Genomic DNA, 19395 nt, shown 5'->3' with positions numbered 1-19395 from the left:
TTTCTAGATAATTCTTCCTTATTCTCTACAATTTTCAATGAATAAGTTCCTGAGTTATTTCCTTTGTATACTCTTTGAGAATTAGGCTATTTTGAAGAATTTTAAAGAGAAGTTTAAGGTGGGAAAGTGCGGGCAGTATTCGCATTGGAACCCAAACAGCCACAAAAGACTAATGTTCTAATCTGCATTTGTCAACCAGGGTCCTGGGCTAGATGATCTCTAGCGATCTTTCACACTCAGAGAGTACCATTTCTTTTCTGGCTTTCCATCTGCACATTCATTGTCACAGTTAGCAAAGAAATGGTCTTTTATTCACAATATTTTTCCAGAGTCCAAAATGTAATAAAAATGTATCTGATGTCCTAGATTAATCACCATAACAAAATAAATTGGGTCTGTTCTTATGGAGACATGGAAGCAATCTAGCTTTATGAAACTACTCTCTTGATAAATTTCATGATAATGTGATTTTACCTATGATTTAAAGTAACTTTGTCACATATAACTGGAAAGCTTCGTATTTAAAGGGTATTTATAAATCCAGTTTCCAAATTACCTAAGACTGCCTCCTAGCAGGTGTTCAAGTTTCTTGTTTACTAGCAGAAACTGATCTAATAAAATGAAATATTTTAACCTCACAGGCTAGAGAATTCAAGGGAAATAACTTCTCAAAATGTAGGAAGAATCTGTTCTTCTCAAATTACTTGCAGTCTCGTAACTTATTGAAAGGTAAAGTTATATTTCAAATAATAAAATTATATACTTACCAGAATCTTATGTCTTTTAATGTTCTTTTGGCTAATTTCAGCTGCCATCAAAGCTTCCTGTGTTTACAAAAGCATGACAAAGGAGGAGGGGGAAAAACGGGAGTGGGTAGGAGAGAAAGATACTGAGGTTGTAAACAGTATATTTATTATGTTTTAAAGTTATGGGCTACATAAATAAGCCCCGCTTTCCCATTGGCTTTTGCTTCAAGCACAGGAATTTTTAATGTTATGGTTGAGTGAACCTCACTGAATTCAAACTGAAACAAAAGCAATCAACCAAAATGAAGACTTCTCTTATTTCCATGTGAATTCATTTCCACATTAGGATACTGGAATCACATTTCAAACACAAATTAAAATACAACAAAATCTCCTAGGTTCAAAGAACAACAACAAAACATCCATCTGTCATTCTAAATCTGTTTGACGTGTATTAACCAAGGGGCACTTTTCCTTTATGAAACATAAAAAGTAGCCTATATACATACACATGGGTATAACTACAATAAGATTTTTAAAATCTCTGATTCTATTTTTATTTTATTAAGTTTACAATGATTAGTTTACCACAACTGTTTGAAACCCTAATTTATTTCTTTAAGAAGCTACTGGATTCAAAGCTATTAAGGTAATAAAGGTTGATATTTAAACCTTTAAATATCAATAACAATAAAGCATCAATACTCCAATACAATATATGGAGTATCAATACTTGGACTCCAAAGAGTTTATATATTATCAACTGGTATCAATACTTGGATTCCAAAGAGTTTATATATTATTCAATAAAAACATTTCTTTTCAAATCATGTCAGGTGGTTACAAACCTGAAGCACCAGATAAATGGACTATTTTTTGTTTTTTAGCTAACTAGCAGATAAGCCTCTCCAGAGAGCTTCCCTTACTAAACCACCACAACAGTACTTTTGTGGCTATTAAAATAATGTTTTCCTTTTTTAAAAAAAAAAATTCATGATGGGACATTATCTACTCAAACTAGTCTGACCCAATACTCAATGAAGTGGACAACATCATTTTATCTAAAAAGGCAGTTCGAACCATCCTAAATGAGTATAATTTGATAGCTTTACTTCTACATATGAACTAAGCACAATATAAATGAACTAAGCACAAGATAAATTATTTCACTAAAATATTCAAATAGTTGATCCTGAAATACTAGCTCAATTTCATTTTCCTTGAAAAACCACCAAAGAAACCCATCAGTAGGCTGGATTTAACCTACCCCCTCCCTCCATAGCCAACTCTTCCTTCAGTGAACAGTAAAGCCAGTCCACCTTCCTGCCATCTTTATTCCCTCTAATTTCTGAAAACCATAGTGGAAAGTTATTAGCCTCCCATATATTATTGGCTTAGAGCATTCTAGTTAACCAACATGAAAGATTTATTACAAAAAATGCTTTTATCCTCTTTATGTTACTGATCTGTCAATACTTTGAAAAAAGTAAAAGCAAAACTACTTCATATTTCTTCTTTTCAAGAAGCCAGTCGATGTGGTCATCTTGGTCTCGTTCCTTCGCTACAACAACATCCCTTGGACTCACGATGTAAAAGAGTGACTCCCCTTCCGAGTACTCTAGAAATGAGAGAAGAGACTGACTCAATAGGAGAAACCTTGGCAGTGGTCTGGAGGACTTGGTTAGACTACCCAACTTTAAGAGTGAGTAGAAAACTCTCCTACCTTTGAAATAAATGTGTTTGGCTGTGTTTGAAGAGGGTGGCAGACTAGAGGTGAGAATGTCAGAATCTATTCCAGTGTTTTAAAAAATATTTACATGCAAAACAATTTGAAAGAAAAAAGAAGGAAGAGAAGGAGGAAGGAAGGAAGAGGAGGAGGAAGGAAAGAAGAGAAGGAAGGGAGGAGGGTGGGAGGAAATACCAAAAAATCTTTAAAAAAATAAGGAGGGCTTAAAAATCACGTTTCATAATTAACATTCTGACCTCAGTTGAAAGTGCTGAAAATTTCTGGTGTCTATTATATATAATTTATCTACGGTATATAAACTTTATTGATGGACATTTACAGCACTGTTCTATTTTTACAGAACAATTACGCCCTACAGTTGGCGATAAATGTTTCCTCCTCATCAAGGTCAAGGCCATCTAAAGCATAAATGACAGATGCCCCAAGGCCTGGGGACATCATCTATCACTGCAGCATGTTGTGCACAATGCCGATGGTAAGGGTTTCCTGCAGAATTCAATTATAAAATCTGTTCGGAAGGGTTTCTAAGTGTGCAGCCAAGTTTGCTTTAAGGAAAAATACCTCGACTGGATGCATTCTCCTGTGAGTCATATTTGCTTTTTTCTAAGGCCAGAACAGACACTCCCATTTCCCAGTTGATCAAGGGCTTCATATAAGAAAACTCAGATATAGAATATTTCTTCATTTCTCTTGACCAAAATAACTGATAATACTCTCAAAACATGTTGTTTTTAAAGAAGGAAAGATGGTCTCAACAGCTAAAGCTGTTCTATTTTTTCATCATGTATTTTTCAAGAAAAGAGTGACACCAAAAGACCCCTGATGGTGGGAAAGACTGAAGACAGAGGATGAGATGGTTGGATGGCATCACCAACTCAATAGACATGAGTTTGAGCAGGCTCTGGGAGTTGGGGATGGACAGGGAAGCCTAGCATGCTGCAGTCTATGGGGTCGCAAAGAGTCAGACACTACTGAGAGACTGAACTGAACTGAAAATACAGATGCCCCTGGTATGACTACAGAGTAATGGTTCTCCTTTTATTTCCAAGCAGGGACTAAATGTATTCATTCATCTACTCGACAAATAATAGCAAAAGTCTAGTATGTACCATATACTCTTTCAAGCTCTGAGCATTCAGCCATAGAAGGACAATTTCTCTGCCAACCCAGAGTATGCCCGAGTGATATGGCAACCACAGAACCAAGCTGCTTGACATCACTGTAAGTCAGGTGTCACATGAAATAGGACAGGAGACTAACTGTAAGAACAAAGACCACAAAGCTTCCTTACCTTGGTCTTGGCTCCATCTCTACCCCTCCCTTCTGCTCTGGGAACTCAAGCAAGTTCTCCAGCATCTCTGGGCCTTGGCGTCTTAATTTTCAGCATGTCCAGATTAGCTCTAAGAGCCTTTCAGCACCTTAATTTAAATTTTTGTTTGTGCTACTCAGGTGAAGGGGAAAAAACAAATATAAGAAATCACATGAGTCAGATCCTTGATCTGTCTCACCTAAGTGATAATCTCTACATTCATTTTCCTGAAAGCCCCTCACGGTCAGAGCATCAGAAGAAATCTCTTCACAAGTCTCAGAAAGTGGCTGGATGATATCCAATCTGGGTCTGGCGCAGTATTCTCTTTCCTGGGGGAGGAAGAAAGGCTCATTGGAATTACATTTCTATACATGATACAAATTAATTCTAGGTAGCCATAATTAAATGCCTTGCTTTGATAAATCTGGCAGATATAAGTTCTTGTCACCAGCAGCTGTGGATAGCTTCAGCAGTGGTTTACTTTGACCTTTTGTATGTATTGTATGTATGTATTGTACTGGAGCACTGTACCACGTCAGCAGTCACGGCTGGCTACTGAACATCTGAAAGGTGACGACTATGACTGAGAAACCGAGCTTTGAATTTTATTTAATTTTCATTAATTTCAATTTAGACAACCCCATGAGGTTAGTGATTACAATTCTGGTCATTGCAGTTCTAGACCAAGATAGAAGGGGAAAATATGCTTTAATGAGGGCCTATGACAATTCCACTAGCTTAGTAGGTGACTATCCACAGATTACTCTCCCGAGTCCTTAAATCACCCTTGGGAAGTATTGTTGTACCTCATGTGCAGAGGAATGAACTGAGGATCAAAAAATTTACTGAGGTTAAAGTTATGTAAGTAAGTGGTAAGACTGGGATTTATGGAAAAACTGGTACTATATTTGAAATCAAGTTTGTTTTACTGTAAAGCTCATGCTCTCTGAGTATTCAGCACAGGAGCATGAAACATATACTTGGACTATTTTCCAAAGCAACAAGAGCTAATGCAGTGTGGCACTGGTACAGAGAATACAGATGAAAGAAACAGCATGCAAGAAGTCCAGAACTACCCCTGAATCTCCAAGGTCCCCCAATAAAACAGTAAGCCTCACAGATACCTTTGATCAATTCTGTTAGGTTAACTGAGAAACCATTAGGTTAATACTGCATCTCATATGTTTAAAGCATTCAAAAATTTAAAAAACAACTGTAAAAGGTCAACTGGTGGAAGAAAAAACCCCAACGAATATGTAATTGATCAGATCTGTGAAGAAATGACAAATATCCTAATATGAAAACAACAAAAAGGAAAAAAAAACTGAAAGATTTGAATATTTTTAAAAACATTAACAGCTGTTAACAATAACAAAAAAAAATCAAAATTAGAATCAAAAACAGAAAAAAAGATTGAACCAAACAATGTTAAAAGAAAACCACCTTGCCTGACCATATAAACAGTTCCTTCATATGTAAGAAATCCATCAGCAAAGTGATGGATGAGAAGTCTATATTCTCCCTATCTTACAACTTTTGTTCACTGGTCAAACAGCCCTGGCTTATGTGTGAACTTCCAGGGAGCAGGAATTTGGTCCTGTTGACTTTTTTTTTTTAAGTCTTTATTGCATTTGTTACAACCCTGCTTTTATGTTTTGGTTTTTTGGCTGTGGAATCTTACTTCCCTGACCAGGGATCAAACCCACACCCCCTGCACTGGAAGGTGAAGTCTTAATCTTACTGGCCCGCCACGCAAGTCCCTGGTCTCGTTGATCTTTGACACTCCATGTGCAGCACCATTCTTAACACACATGCCCTTTATTAATGAATGAAAAAAAAAACAAACATTAAGGGAGCAGCTTCATAGATTAGGTTATATCAATGAGATGAAATAGGTCACAAGCACCATAAATAATGATAGGAGACTGCAAAGCCATATGCACAGAGAATGGAATGATGCTCCCCAAAATACAGCAACACAGAAGAGCTTGTAACTATCACTACAACCATGTGGGGACAGCCATGAAGGTAAAAGATGTGATGGGAAAAATATGCTGGAGTAACATTAAGCCTGGTAGAAAAAAATTTGTTTACTGTTGCATCTAACCTGTCTATTTGATATGAAAAGTGGGGAGGGCATAGTTGGCCCCAAGCATGCTTCTTTACTATTTCTGCCTTAGTTTTATCAGTTCATTCTGTGCTGAAGGATTTCAGGTGTCCTTTGGTGGTACAGAAAATGAGTTATATACACCAACACACACATTTTTAAAACATCTCTAAGATGTTCACTTCTTCCTCTGAAAAAAATTCCATTTTCTAATTTGCTCTTTGAGGTGGGCCTTTCTTGGGTTCTACTCCTTTCCAATATTCTCTTTTATTAGCAAAGGTTTCCTTCCTTTCCTTCTTTTTTTGGTCAGTGGTTTATTAGGCTTTCCCTTTTTCATTTTACTGCCTCTTTCCTTATGTCTTTCAATCACATTCTCAATCCTCCCCACACTCCTCATCAAAAAGCACTGTATTTACTCCCTCAGGAGCCACTGCTTTTCTTTCTTTAAAAAAAAATAAAAATAAAATAATAATAAACTGATGTCCTGCACAGGGCTAGAAGCCAGTCCTATTGATTTTAGCAGGTTTGAGTGTTCACTTAAGTCTGCAGCATCCCATTGCCTAGCAACATCGGCACCCAGAGCTCCAGGTTACTATAGCGATGGCTTCCTGATGCAAGAGCTCGCTCAGAGGAATGCTGGAGAGCAGCTACCACTTCAAAACTGGGACTCCCAGGGTTTTTCTCCCCATTTTATTCTCTGCTGTTTGAAAGGGAAAAAAAAGGGAGAGAACACAGACAAGGGGAACCCACTCACTGTAGAGGGCTAGATGATCAATTGTGTTTCTTTTATACATAGCATCCAAAAGAAAATCCTTTACAATAAATTCTCCTTGTTTATACCCTGAAGCCACCCCTAGCCCCTTCCTAGCAGGACGCCTGGACTCTGACAATAAAGACAAACTAGGAATGCAGCCGACCTAGGTTTCAAAGAAAGACTCAGTATGCAGGGCCCTCCACTGGACGCTATAACAGGCTTCATTCCAAAGTCATATATAATGAAATGCTGATTCTCTGCTGTTTCCTATTAGCTATGCATTTCATACCATCATTTGCACTGATAACTGAGACTTAGCAAGAATCTAATTTTCAAGCAAGAATCAAGCTACTCAGAATCACTAGGCCACCGGGAAGTAAACAAGTATGTCCGGACCACAGGAAATAATGGACTGCCCTCTCGGTAATTCACTCTGACCACAGGGACCCCTGCTGATGCTGCAGATCAACTTCATCGCTGTCATTTCAGTTAATGCACGGTGTCAGCTTAGTTTCTTCGCCTTTCAGCAAGAGGAAACCCTTCATTCCTTTCGACTGAAATACCAGGAAAGATGGAAAAAACGAAGAAAAATTAAAAAGAAAAAAAGAGACTCCCTTTTGCTTGGCAAAAGGAACAAAGGCAACCAAGGAGTAGAGCTTCTGAAAGGTAAATACATTAAGTCTGCAGGGTAATCTCTCTGCCCTTGTTTTATAGGTCAGGAAGTTCTGCTAAGGCTGGATCTGAGTTCTTTCATGACAACATGATCCGGGGGAAAATGCTACAGATGAACCTGCACTTCCCATTGCATTTTAGGTGAAAAAAATTACCGTTTTTTCAGAAACCTCCTTGACATAGGAAAGCACAACAAGCTGATCACAGAGAGGTGCCAGTCCACTGATGTAGAATTCAGTTTCAAACTGAGACACTGCAAACAAAAGGGAGAGAAGATTCATCATTAATAGCAGCAGAAAGCAGCATACAAAGGAAAGAACACATCTTCTATGAACGCAGAATAGACTCATTTTAGAAATTTAACATAAAAGGGGCAGAGATAAACATACTTTCTTGATGATAATCAGCACCAGAAAAAGATATCTGTGAACTTACACTTGAAAAACTCTTTTACAAACAATAAGCAAACGCGACAATAGTAGTAAGCATGAATGGTCAAAAGTGACATTACCTAGTTAGTTTAAAAATGACAGGGTTAAGCCCCATGAAGACACTTTGAAATCCATAAAATCCAATCTAAATTCTTCAATAACAATTTTAAAAAATTAAATATTTTAAATAAAAAATACTATTACTGACAAAAATACTTCTAAAATAATTTAAACACAAATTTAAATCTTTTACAATTAGGGCATTACCATGGTATTATGGTCATGAGAACAGCTCTTTGTAATTTTGAAACTATTAATACTCTAACATTCAATAATCATTTAATCTAAACTCTAAAATAAAGTGTAGATACAGATAACATTATGATGAAACTGATGCTAATTCTTCAGTATTAAATAAAGGTCAGAAAAAATAAGAAATCTCTCTTTTCTTTTAAAAGTCAGTCATTAAAACTTAGAAGTTCTACTTCTTCTATTGCATCACCTACATGGAGTCAGGAAATCTAAGTTGTAACTGCAGTTAAATTGAACATGGACAATTCATTTTGATTTCTGCTGATATAACTTTTCCCATGTATAAAATAAAGGTATCAGAGTAGAAATAAACCCATAATACAATGAGGGATTAGTGAATTGTTCTTCCTCCTCTTCATTCTCCTCATAAATCACTTAGTGTTACTTGTCTCTGCTTATCTTTAATGCCTACTCCTTATACAACCGTTTTCAAACTTTAATTTTCATACCAAAATGAAACTGAGGATAATAAACAAACTAGTTAATGTCTCTTTCCAGGTGGCGCTAGTGGTAAAGAACTTGCCTGCCAGTGCACGAGATGTAAGAGACGCAGGCTTTATCCCTGGGTTGGGACAATCCCCTGAAGAAGCAAATGGCAAACCAGTCTAGTACTCTTGCCAGGATAACCCCATGGACAGAGGAACCTGGCAGGATACAGTCCACAGGGCCGCAAAGAGTCGGACACAACTGAAGTAACTTAGCATGCACACAGTTAACAACATAAATATGAAAAAGGATAACATTTTTAAGCTGTGTCCTTGGTTGGATCACATAGGTTGTCGGGGTGCCCTGAACAGAACCAGATGATGTAAGTCCAAATTGTGCAGTTCTGCCATGAACACTTTTTCTTCTCATCTCTGAACCTGAACTGAATATTCTTACCCAGCCACTTAAAAATAGTTTTGGTAAAGGGCTAATGTGATAAATATTCACATGAAGCATGTTCAGAGATGAGCATGTCCATTGTGTAGCCAGACACTGAAAGTTGTGAAGAAGTTTCCCCAGTGCTGTGTGTGAATGTAGCATGTGAGCAGGGACAGAGGAGGGTTGGTATGTGCAGATGCTACTGATCAGTGTGGGGCCACACATAACCTAATGACCAGAGGTGAGAGTTTCACGTTCTTGAAGACATACAGGCCTATTAACAGGAGGTTTTGGATGCCAGTACTCCTGAGGTTGCTTAAACTCTGTTTGGTAGAGAGGGACTTGGTGTTCTTCTTTACTAAATCACATTCCATTATTGAAATGCTTCATATCCAGTTCCCTTACCAGCAACTTGGGTGAAGATCAGTCAGTCAGAGGTGCTACAGAGGCTGCTTCTTGGGACTCACATGGAGCCTTTGGTGTGCCTCTCTGAAATAGAAACCTGCAGGAGAGCATCATCTAAGAAATTGTGGGTGAATGAGGTATTCTCCCCACTTGAGATGCCAAATGGGCTGTTAGCCTCACTGCCAAGAAGTATCAGACAGTATCCATCGTAAATGTAACCAAATGCACATCAAGGCCTTGGTGTATATGCGTGACTCATAAGACACAGAACAGAAAAGTTAGAAAATAATTCTACTCAGCTCTTCCCTTCTCTACATTCTGATTTCTATCAAGAGCTTGAGTTAATACTGAACTGAGTTAATAATGCATAAAATTTCCTATTATTTAGTTAAGAACAAAATAGAATATCTAATGTGTTCTTAAAGAAAAGAAGGCAATAATGTGAAGAAGCAGATATCTATTTCCTTCTCAATTCCAGATACTGTCGCAAATGCTATTTGTTAAGAGCTAAAGCTGACTACACTTTACTAACTGAAAATTAGTAATAATTTAGGTAGAAATGACATGCAGTGTCTAAATGACAAACAAAAAACAAAAAGAAATGCCATTTACAAAGAAAAGATGTGGTATATAAAAAACAGCATTGTCAAGATTTCCAGAGGCACAGTTAAGCAAGTTATCACCATTCATAAAAAGTTGTAATTCAAGTAATTCTTTTCATCTTATTAAAATGATTTCAAATCAACAGAAATCTTATGGAAAACAAAACTGCAATTATAGTCACACCCACTATGAGTTATAATTTAAGAATTCTTAAATAGTGGCTGCTTTTCTTAGCTTTGAATAGTCTACCACTTAGAAATTCATCTCCATGAATATCCATTAGTAATGGTATCATGTAAAAAAAGGATTCACTTCCTAGTTTGAGGTCCTAGTTTAGGGAAAGTTCTACAGCTATTCTACATTAAAAAAGACATTTCAGGGACTTTCCTGAAGGTCAGAAGTTAAGACTCTTGTGCTTCCAATGCAGAGGATCGACCAGTTTGACCCTTGGTCAGTGAACTAAGATTCCACGTGCCTCACAATGTGGCCAACAAAGAATAAAAACAGAAAAAAAAAAAAAAAGGCTTTTTACGATGAACAATGGGGTTCTGTTTAACTACTTACTAAGGTAACAGGCTTTCCTGGTGGCTCAGATGGTAAAGTGCCTGTCTATAATGCGGGAAACCTAGGTTCAGTCCCTGGTTCAGGAAGATCCCCTGGTGAAGGGAATGGCAACCCACTCCAGTATTCTTGCCTATAAAATCCCATGGTTGGAGGAGCCTGGTAGGCTACAGTCCATGGGGTCGCAAAGAGTTGGACACGACTGAGCGACTTCACTCACTCACTCACTCCAGGTAACAGAACAGGACTGTTTTAGGATCCATCACGTATCAGTGTATTCTTTATACTAATGCTAAATCCTTGAAGGGCTGCTGTCAGAACGAATAGGAAGTACAAGAAATATTCTAAATGAACAGATAATAATGAAGAGAGTTAGAGAAAGAAACACTGGATGGTAATATTTATTCTTCTAAAGAACATATGTAAATTATGTAATAAGTTTATGGACCAAATTTATAAAATGTCTTCACATCATTACTGCCTTTCTATTTCAAAATTTCTATAGACTAATCAAAGTTTCAGTTAATTTATTTTCTCTGAAATATATTTTCCAAGAGTTGTCATAATTAAAAAAAAACACTCATTAAAGGAAAATAGTTTGAACATAAGGTGGTTTATGGTTCCCATACCTCAGAATCTTTCCATTATCTGAAAAAGATAAATCATAACAAAAAAAAGACAACTCCTGTTGGAAAGCACTAAGACAAAATAGAAAGCAAAAGCTGGGGAGCAGGGGGGAAGAAGAGAATAATGCAGAATTTCTAGAGAAAGCCACAAAAGACAGAAGCTATACTGCAGATTAAGGAGGTGCAGAAAGTAAGTTGATGGCTCTGGGACCCTGAAGGAAGTGCTTCGGGGTCCCTAAAATATGGTGGAGGTAAGCCAAGATATACCCGGGTTTCATCCTTGAGTTGGGAAGATCCCCTGGAGAAGGATATGGCAACCCACTTCAGTATTCCTGCCTGGAGAATCCCATGGAGAGGAGCCTGGTGGGCTACAGTCCCTGGGATCACAAAGAATCAGACAGGACTGAGCAACTAAGACTTTCACTTTCAAGCAAAAGCAACATTACAGCTGCAGCACAGCCGTCACCCTGATGGAGATAAAGACTCTGTGCTCTAGTTTACTCTGGAGGATAAAGCATTCCTAGATGTGTTATAAGAAATAATTCAAGAAAGAAGAGATTCTTAGCAGAATAAGAGAGAAAGAGAAAAAAAGTTTCAGGATTATTTACATAAAAACTGTATTCAAGGAGTTATTTGGATCCAGAAAGAGGGCAATTCTACAGACCTGATCTAGAAGAAAAGCTTCAGATCTTGATTGGTGCTATTCAACAGAGTATTAACTTAAGACAAAAACATAACTTATGCATATAAATTTTTCTAGTAGCCATATTTAAGAGTAAAAAGAAGTGAAATTTAAAAAATATTTTATTTAATGTAATATATCAACATACAACTATTTCAAGCAAAAACATAAAAAAAATTGAGATAATTTACTTTTTATTTTCACACAAGTCTTTGGAATCCTAGATACAGCACATCTCAGCCCACACCTGCCACATTTCAAGCACTTAATAGCTTAAAGTGGCAAGTGGTTACCTTATTGGACAGTACAGGTCCAGATACCCTATAATTTTTTGTCTTTTTACTCAAGTCATTTTACTCAAGTATATCTTGATGATGTGCATTGTGGGTTATAATTTTCATATACACACTGTACTATTTTAATTTACAGTTTCTAGTTTTCATATCTATTTTGTATCTGTTTTAAAACTAGTTCCAGGAAATTTCTCTTGAACTACCGTTTTTGGTATTTATTCCATTTCCTTGTTTTGTTTCCCAGGACTCTTATTTGCAGGCTAAATTACCTTTACTCATCTTCAGTACTTATCATTTAATCAAAAATCTTTTTTTCCTTTTGCTTTTAATTCTTCAGTTTTTATTGAGTATAGTTTTGTATGAAGCTCAAGAAGCAACAGTTAGAATCAGACATGGAACAAGAGACTGGTTCAAAACTGGGAAAGGAGTACATCAAGGCTGTATATTGTCACTCTGATTATTTAACTTTTATGCAGAGTGTATCATGCAAAATGCTGGACTGAATGAAGCACAAGCTGGAGGCAAGATTACCAGGAGAAATATCAATAACTTCAGATATGAAGATGATACTACCCTAATGGCAGAAAGTGAAGAGGAACTAAAGAACCTCTTGATGAAGGTGAAAGAGGAGAGTGAATAAGCTGGCTTAAAACTCAACATTCAAAAAACTAAGATCATGGCATCCAGTCCCATCACTTCATGGCAAATAGATGGGAAAACAATGAAAACAGCAAGACACTTCATTTTCTTGGACTTCAAAATCACTGCAGTCAGTGACTGCAGCCATGAAATTAAAAGATCCTCGCTCCTTAGAAGAAAAGCTATGACGAACCTGTCTGGTCTGCGTGTTAGTCACTCAGTTGTCTCTGACTCTGTGTGACCCTATGCACTGTAGCCTGCCAGGCTCCTCTCTCCATGGGATATTCCAGGCAAGAATACTAGAGCAGGTTGCCATTTACTTCCCCAAAGGATGTTTCCGACCAAGGGCATGAACCTGGGTCCCCTACATTGTAGGCAGATTCTTTACTGTCTGAGCCACCAGGGAAGCCCTAAATATTAATATATTCCTTGGAAAAAAGCTATGACAAACCTAGACAGCACATTAAAAAAAGCAGACACGTTATTTTGCCAACAAAGGTCTGCATAGTCAAAGCTATGGTTTTTCCAGTAGTCATGTACCGACTTGAGAGTTAGACCATAAAGAAGACTGAGCACCCAAGAATTGATGCTTTCTCATTATGGTGCTGGAGAAGACTCTTGAGAATCCCTTGGACTGCAAGATCAAACCAGTCAATCCTAAAGGAAATCAACCCTGAATATTCACTGGAAGGATTGATGCTGAAGCTGAAGCTCCAATACTTTGGCCACCTGATGCAAAGAGCCAACTCACTGGAAAAGACCCTGATGCTGGGAAAGATTGAAGGCAGGAGGAGAAGGGGATGACAGACGATGAGATGGTTAGATGGCATCACCAACTCAATGGATGTGAATCTGAGCAAACTCTGGGAGATAGTGAAGGATAGGAAACCCTGGCGTGCTGCAGTCCATGGGGTCACAAAGAGTCGGACACAACTGAGCAACTGAACAATAGCTGCTTTGCACTGTTGTGTCATTTTCTGCTGTACAGATAAGTCAGCTATACATATACACACATACCCTCTTTTCTGGATTTCCTTCCCACTTATGTCACCACAGAGTATTGAGTAGAGTCTCCTGTGGTATACAGTAGGTTCTCATTTGTTATTTTATACACACTCCTCATTTGTGATTAAAATCTTTTTCCTCTTCCATTTCTCTTACAGAACTATATTTGCATCTATTTGCTCCCATGTTCCTTCCAGTTTAACCTTTATTTCTGAAATAATTTTTTTATTTATAAGTATTTTCTGAGTTCTGTCACCTCATTTGAAATATAATTCTGATTTTTGGTGTTCTTCCATGGCTTTTGTAACTTCTTTCAAGTATCTTGTAGCTTGTTATGAAACAGTAAATTACAGTTGTGATATATTTTGTGGGTGTTTCTGTCTGGTATGCTTTCATTGCTAAGGAGGTTATTCTGTTCCTTATCAATTTTTTTCTTAAACCTTAGCAGAGGATTTGAGCTTTGTACTTTTACAGTGCTTGTTTTTAGATAAAATCAGTCACTGATCTCTTGGGAAAAGGCAGGAACTGGGGTAACTCTTCTAACCTTGAAGAGTTCCCTCATTCAGTGTTTTCATGTAGTTTTAAAAATGTTTCCTTGCTTTCTGGCTTTGTCCCCTCCCTGCTTTCATCTGGACTTTCTCTTTCTTTTAGGGCTCTTGCTTGGAAAATCCCATGGACAGAAGAGCCTGGTGGGCTGCAGTCCATGGGGTCGCTAAGAGTCGGACACGACTGAGCGACTTCACCTTCACTTTTCACTTTCATGTGTTGGAGAAGGAAATGGCAACCCACTCCAGTGTTCTTGCCTGGAGAATCAATCCCAGGGATGGGGGAGCCTGGTGGGCTGCCATCTATGGGGTCGCACAGGTTGGACACGACTGAAGCGACTTGGCAGCAGGAACAGATGGCCCAAAGGTAAAGAATCTGCCTGCCAACACAGGAGATGCAAGAGATGAGGGTTCGATCCCAGGACTGGGAAGATCTCCTGGAGAAGGAATGTCAACCCACTCCAGTTTTCTTGCCTGGAGAATTCCGTGGACAGAGGAGCCTGGCGGGCTACAGCCCATGGAGTCACAAAGAGTCAGACGTGACTAAGCACAATGGCACAACCTCTCCTTCTTGCTCATATTGCTCGGGATTTATTCTCCTGGACTCTACCCAGACCTCTCAGGATGGCCTGGGGTCTCTTCTAGAAAACACCCCCTGGCTGTCTCGGCATTCTCTTGGAGTTCGCAGTAGAAGCCCCCTTGCTCCCTCTGCCATCTCTCTCACCAATTCTGGAAGCGCAGTGGTTCCTGTGGCTGTTGGTGGCTTTTGTCATTTGCATGCATGTTGGCATTCCTAGGGCTACCTTGCTGTAAATATTGTCTGTGGGTTTTTGGTTGTATGATCGAGTTGTTTCATTTTGCTGGGAGAACTCAGGAGGATGGAACAATTATGCAGCCATTACCACATCTTCCTAGAATCCTCCAAGCACAAAATGTTAATGTATCAGGGTTAGATATCAACTTGATATAAGCCAGGGCCGGATTGTAGTCACAAACACACACTATCATTGGGCCATCAACAGTGCACATGCTGGAAGTTTCTGAATGACTGCATCTGATTGAAATAAACATGAATAAGACAGAGACTTCTCATATCTTGAGTTTTATATCTCTGAGGGTTATCAATAACTTAATTCAATAAGGAATTACTGAGCACTAGAAGACACTCTTCTAGAAACATCAGGACTCTGACTTAAAAGAGACTGTGAGTCTAGAAGCTGAAGAAATAATTAAAATTCCATGTGCTATCCAAGAATGGAAATAGGTGTAAAGCAACAAAGAGTACAGAGCAGGCAATTTATTCCCAGAGGGGAGAAGATGGGCATGGAAACAGTAGCCATTATCATGGCTATATATGCCTGTTAAGGGCAGGAATGGTAGTTATACATGAAAGAACAACATTTCATTAAATGTTCATTCAAAAAAATTTTCATGAAAAAAACTTCATTTAAAAAATAGTAAAAACTGTGTATTAGATTGTCAAAAATAAAAATCAAGATTTTATTTGGGTCTGGATAAAAAGATCATCCTCCAAATAATTCACAGCTAGTTTATCTCAATAATATCATTGTATTCAGCCCTAAAGAATGATAAATAGTCTTGATTATTATGTGTACCTATGAGCTGTCTTATGAGATGTATTAACCTTTTCAGAATAATTTAGTAAATCCTTATTTATATCTTTCCCCCATTCTCTTTCAATTGACTTTATGAAACACGAATGTTTTAGTCTTCTATTAAAAGAAACTACTGGTTTTCTAACAAAACAGAATAGTCATATTAATAATAGCTTCCATTTAATGAACATTGCTGACAAGCAGGATGCTGAATATATTACAACATGATCTTTTTTCACCATGTTAACTTTATATTTATCTTAAAGGGGACTTGAAGCTCAGGGATGATAAGTAACTTGACTAAGGCCACTTAAGTAGAAGCCAATAAAAACAGGAATTTGAAATCTTACTTTCCCCAGATACAAGTCACACTAGAAAACATAAACAAGCCCACAGAGGTGCTAAGGGCAAAGGTGCACTACGTTAGCTGGAACGGGAAAAGTGAAGGGCCTGACAACTTGCTGCCACTTCTGCTGCATGCAGCCAGGGTGCCGGGCCCTTCTCTGGAATCTTCCGTGCACTGAAGCACAGAGAACAGGTGCTGCCTTTTATTTTGGGTCTTTGTTTTCCCTTTGCTTGTGCAAAATGCCCATTAGTTAGATGTGACCTAGAAGGATTCGGGATCTTCACTGAGACTAAATAAAGTGATATCCTATAATTTTATTTAAAGCTTTTTTTTTTTTTAATGTGGACTCTCTTTTAAAGTCTTTATTGAGTTTGTTACAATATTGCTTCTGTTCTAGCTTTGGTTTTTTTGGCCACAAGGCATGTGAGATCTTAGCTCCCTGACCAGGGATTGAACCCACAGCTCCTGCATTGGAAGGCGAAGTCTTAATCACTGGACCACCAGAGACATACCTTTCTATAAATTTTGGTTTCTATGATTCTTCAACAAAGAATGAAAATTTTAAGCAATTTATAAATAAGAACAATTATCTTCCATTGTCTTATATTCACATATGAAAAGCATCAAAGTCCCTTTATGATAGTTCCTTATTCCCAAGAGAATCTGACCCTTTAGTCACCAGATATTAGTATTTCATAACTGGATATAATGTCTACAGACTCTGAGAAATTTGGACACTCTGTCAACGTGACCACTGATCTAAGAAAATATACTTGGAAATCACATTTCAACATCCTCAGGATTGATATGAAGCTGACACACTAAAGCAAAAGTGACTTACTATGCTTTATGTCAGCAAGTTATGGACGAGGTCTAATATAGGGGAGTGAAACAGAAGGCAATGGCTAAAGGATAAAATTACTAAAACATCCAAATCAGGAACCAATATTACACGTAGGTCAAAGCCATTTAAGACAAACTTAGCCTTCAATTTAATTTCATATTTTCGAATCAATATTCAGTACACACTGTGATCAAAGCTAAGCAGATGTGATTATCTCATATACTAAACTCCAGAACTCACAAATTTAATGAGAAGCTGACCACACACTACTTATACCATAGACAAGGGGATGTTCGAGGAACTTGGGTCAAAAGGTTCAAATCAAATAGTTATACTTTAAGCTGTAAAAGGGCTATTTTCAAAAAAAAAAACAAAACAAAACAAAAATAAGTGTTGGTACAGATGTGGAGAAAGTTGGTTGAAATGCAAAGTGTAAAACCATTATGAAAAACAGTATAGACTGTCCTCAAAAAAAGTTTCAGATAGAACCACCATATGTTCCAGCAACGTCCTTCTGGGTATCAATCTAAAAGAACTGAAATCAGGATCCTGAAGAGACATTAGCACTCCCATGATCATAGCAGCACTATTTACAACAGTCAAGACATGGAATCAACCCAATGTCTATCCACAGAGCAATGCATAAAGATGGAATACCATTCAGCCTCAAAAAAAGAAAATTCTGCAACAACATGGATGAACTCTGAGGATATTATGCTAAGTGAAATAAGCCAGTCACAGAAAGACAAATATTACATGATTCCACTTGTATGAGGTGCCTAAAATAGTCAAAATCATCGAATCAAAGAGGAAAGGTGGTTGCAAGGGCTGGGGAGGGGAAACGGGGAGTTGTCAATCAATAGACGTAAAGTTTCAGTTAAGCAAGATGAATTAAGTTTGAGATCTGCTGTATAACATTATGCGCATCAGCAATGACATGGCATCATACCCTTAAAAATTTGTTAAGACAGTAGATCTCATGTGAAGTGTTTTTACCATAACAAAATAAAAAATTTCAGAGACCTAACCACCTGTACCCCCACAAAAGTTTCCAAAACTACCTTGATGCACCAAGTAAACTTATGTCGAACACTAGGAAAGCACACATAAGAGCTTTTCCTCTTTTTCAAAGGGCTGCAAGAATCACATTCCAGTCTGGATGTGATTCCCTTTCCTCAGTAACAATTTTGACAGCCATCCAAGGCAACTAGGTTCTAGAGTTCTCTGAGAAAATAATGAAGGGCTGCCAGTCCCAGAATACAATAAGGGGAAATAACATTTCTACTTTTCTAAATGAGACACTTCACTGAACCCAAATAAAACAAAAACAAATGTACTGCATTTCCATTTTATCTGGCTATTTGAAGAACAGGTAAGCAGACATCCTCACTGGCATACTTAAAGAGTCTTCATAGAATTTCTACCCCATGGTTTGTATCTGAGTGCCCAGAGCAAACTGCTTTTCATCAGTTACTCTGGCTGCAAATGAGGGCAGGGGTTAGGAGGAAGGCATGCAGGGAAGAAAGCATGGCACAGTAGTTAGAGGCAACAGCTTTGAAACTAGGCTTATCTGGGTTCAGATGCTGCCTTCTCTGCTTTTGAAGTCATCATCTTAAGCAGGTTACTTGATCCCTCTGAACCTCAGCCTCTTCACCTATAAAATGGTGTAACAACCCCCTCCACTGGAATCATCGTGAAGATTAAATGAAATTCTGTTTGTAATGCATGTTAGCATGTGCCTGGTGGTGGGGATTATAAAATAAACAAAATACACTTCTTATTTTAGGTGCTTCAGATTTCTTACCACTCCTTACTGTAGAGAAAATTTATTCATTCTACTTGCAACAAACATTTGAGCCTCCAGCACTGAGTGAGAAAGAAGAGGGGGAATGGACAGAGGAACAGAAACGTAATAAAACAAGCACAATGAGACCTTAATTGCAGAATCGAGGAGGTGGGTAAACAGGAACCCATAGTGAAATTCTTTACTTTTTGTATGTGTAATAATTGTCATAATAAACTATTGGGGAAAAATTAAGGCAGAGAAGAAGAATTAATAGAGAGAATCAAACCAAATTCTAAGAGAACACAAAATCACTGAGTTAAACCTGTAAGCAAAACACCTTGAACTATCCTGATTCCTGATTCCTTGAACAATCCTGAAACCTGTAAGCAAAACACCTTGAACTATCCTGATTCCTGTGATATGGAGATAAACCTTGTTACTGTCGTGCACAGAACTGTCCCACTGCTGGAACCTGTGTGTCTGGGTCAGAACGCTAACAGGT

The 19395-nt window shown here is 37.9% G+C and overlaps 1 protein-coding gene across 3 annotated transcripts in view; it reads right to left on the bottom strand.

The window, feature by feature from the left end:
* The window catches only part of VPS41 (VPS41 subunit of HOPS complex), a 207725-nt gene that overhangs the window by 40693 nt on the left and 147637 nt on the right, over positions 1-19395 (bottom strand). For all 3 annotated transcript variants that reach the window (XM_069588258.1, XM_069588257.1, XM_069588260.1), the window contains 4 exons: positions 7491-7588; positions 4002-4131; positions 2249-2364; positions 768-824 (listed from right to left, as the gene is read on the bottom strand). In XM_069588258.1, coding sequence (XP_069444359.1) covers positions 768-824; positions 2249-2364; positions 4002-4131; positions 7491-7588 — 401 coding nt within the window. The remainder of the gene's footprint in view (positions 1-767; positions 825-2248; positions 2365-4001; positions 4132-7490; positions 7589-19395) is intronic.

This window comes from Ovis canadensis, chromosome 4 (genome assembly GCF_042477335.2).
Source record: "Ovis canadensis isolate MfBH-ARS-UI-01 breed Bighorn chromosome 4, ARS-UI_OviCan_v2, whole genome shotgun sequence".
Lineage (NCBI taxonomy): Eukaryota > Metazoa > Chordata > Mammalia > Artiodactyla > Bovidae > Ovis > Ovis canadensis.
The sequence above is the reverse complement of the archived record's forward strand: the minus strand, read 5'-3'. Positions and strand labels throughout refer to the sequence as shown.